The 1,241-nt window shown below is 54.7% G+C and overlaps 1 protein-coding gene across 4 annotated transcripts in view; it reads left to right on the top strand.

Annotated features, from left to right (window-relative positions):
- Rubcn (rubicon autophagy regulator) overlaps nucleotides 1–1,241 on the top strand; it is a 56,635-nt gene that overhangs the window by 47,248 nt on the left and 8,146 nt on the right. For all 4 annotated transcript variants that reach the window (XM_029544565.1, XM_021209251.2, XM_021209252.2 and 1 more), the window contains 2 exons: nucleotides 252–309; nucleotides 768–900. In XM_029544565.1, the coding sequence (XP_029400425.1) occupies nucleotides 252–309; nucleotides 768–900 (191 nt within the window). The remainder of the gene's footprint in view (nucleotides 1–251; nucleotides 310–767; nucleotides 901–1,241) is intronic.

Below are 1,241 nucleotides of genomic sequence, written 5' to 3'. Positions count from 1 at the left end.
TGTAGACCAGGCTGGCCTCGACCCCAGAAATCCGCCTGCCTCTGCCTCCCAGGTGCTGGGATTAAAGGCGTGCGCCACCACGCCGGAAATGAACTCTTAAGTAGCGTGTAGCGCTTCACCAGTTCTGTACCCTGCATGGAATGTAGCACCTAGCCGCCACCCCAGAACTTAGCTGCAGCACCCTGTGATGGGTCCCTTGGCTTCTCTTCCTTACCCATTTCCTGCTCTCCTTATCTCTGGTTTCCATGTAGATGCTGACATCCGGAGGAGTACAGTCTCAAACGGCAAATCGTCCTCCTCCCAGAATTTGTGAGTATCTTTTCATTTGTTTAATGACTTTGTGGTATATGGAAAAACAAACCCAGATCGTGGCCTGTGGGTGAGAAAGGTCACAGCAAAAGCCATCCCATTTCAAGAAGAGGCAGGGTTCGAGTGATGGCTCTGTCCCATGGTGGCCCTTTAAGGGGAGAAAGACCACATCTCTGAGAGGTACAATAGCAGTCTCACTGACTATTTTATAAACAGGCCCAGTGTCCGTCTTAAGTAAACTTTAGAGAAAGGAACTTTAGAGAAAGGAAAATACAGAACTCGTAACTGCAGTACCACGTACTGCAGGGAGTGAGATCAGAACAGCGCATGGCATGGGTGCCTGGCACCGAGTAAAGAAAGTGAGCCACTGAGGTGGTGGGCTGTGTGGTCCTGGGCCCCAGCGGTGGGAAGCCCTGGTTGCGCTGACCCTGTGCACTCAGTCCTCCTGTCCCTTCCAGCTCCCACTGCTTCCTGCACTCCACATCGGCTGAGGCAGTGGCCATGGGGCTTCTGAAGCAGTTTGAGGGGATGCAGCTTCCGGCCGCCTCGGAGCTCGAGTGGCTAGTCCCAGAGCATGACGCTCCACAGAAGGTAGGCCTTCCCCATCCCTCCCTGCCCGGGAGCCTGTGAACCTGCGGCTCTTGTTCTCCTTGCTCACATGGCCCTGTCTGGAGTGAACCTAGGCGTCTTTCCTTATTCCGGAGCAGACATTGTTTACAAGTATGTTGAGTGCCTGAGTGAGTGAGTGGGTGGGTGGGTGGGTGAGTGAGTGGGTGGGTGAGTGAGTGAGTGCCTGAGTGAGTGGGTGGGTGGGTGGGTGAGTGAGTGGGTGAGTGAGTGCCTGAGTGAGTGAGTGGGTGGGTGAGTGAGTGAGTGTGTGAGTGAGTGGGTGTGTGAGTGAGTGAGTGAGTGGGTGAGTGAGTGGGTGAGTG

This window comes from Mus pahari, chromosome 12, assembly GCF_900095145.1.
Source record: "Mus pahari chromosome 12, PAHARI_EIJ_v1.1, whole genome shotgun sequence".
Lineage (NCBI taxonomy): Eukaryota > Metazoa > Chordata > Mammalia > Rodentia > Muridae > Mus > Mus pahari.
The sequence above is the reverse complement of the archived record's forward strand: the minus strand, read 5'-3'. Positions and strand labels throughout refer to the sequence as shown.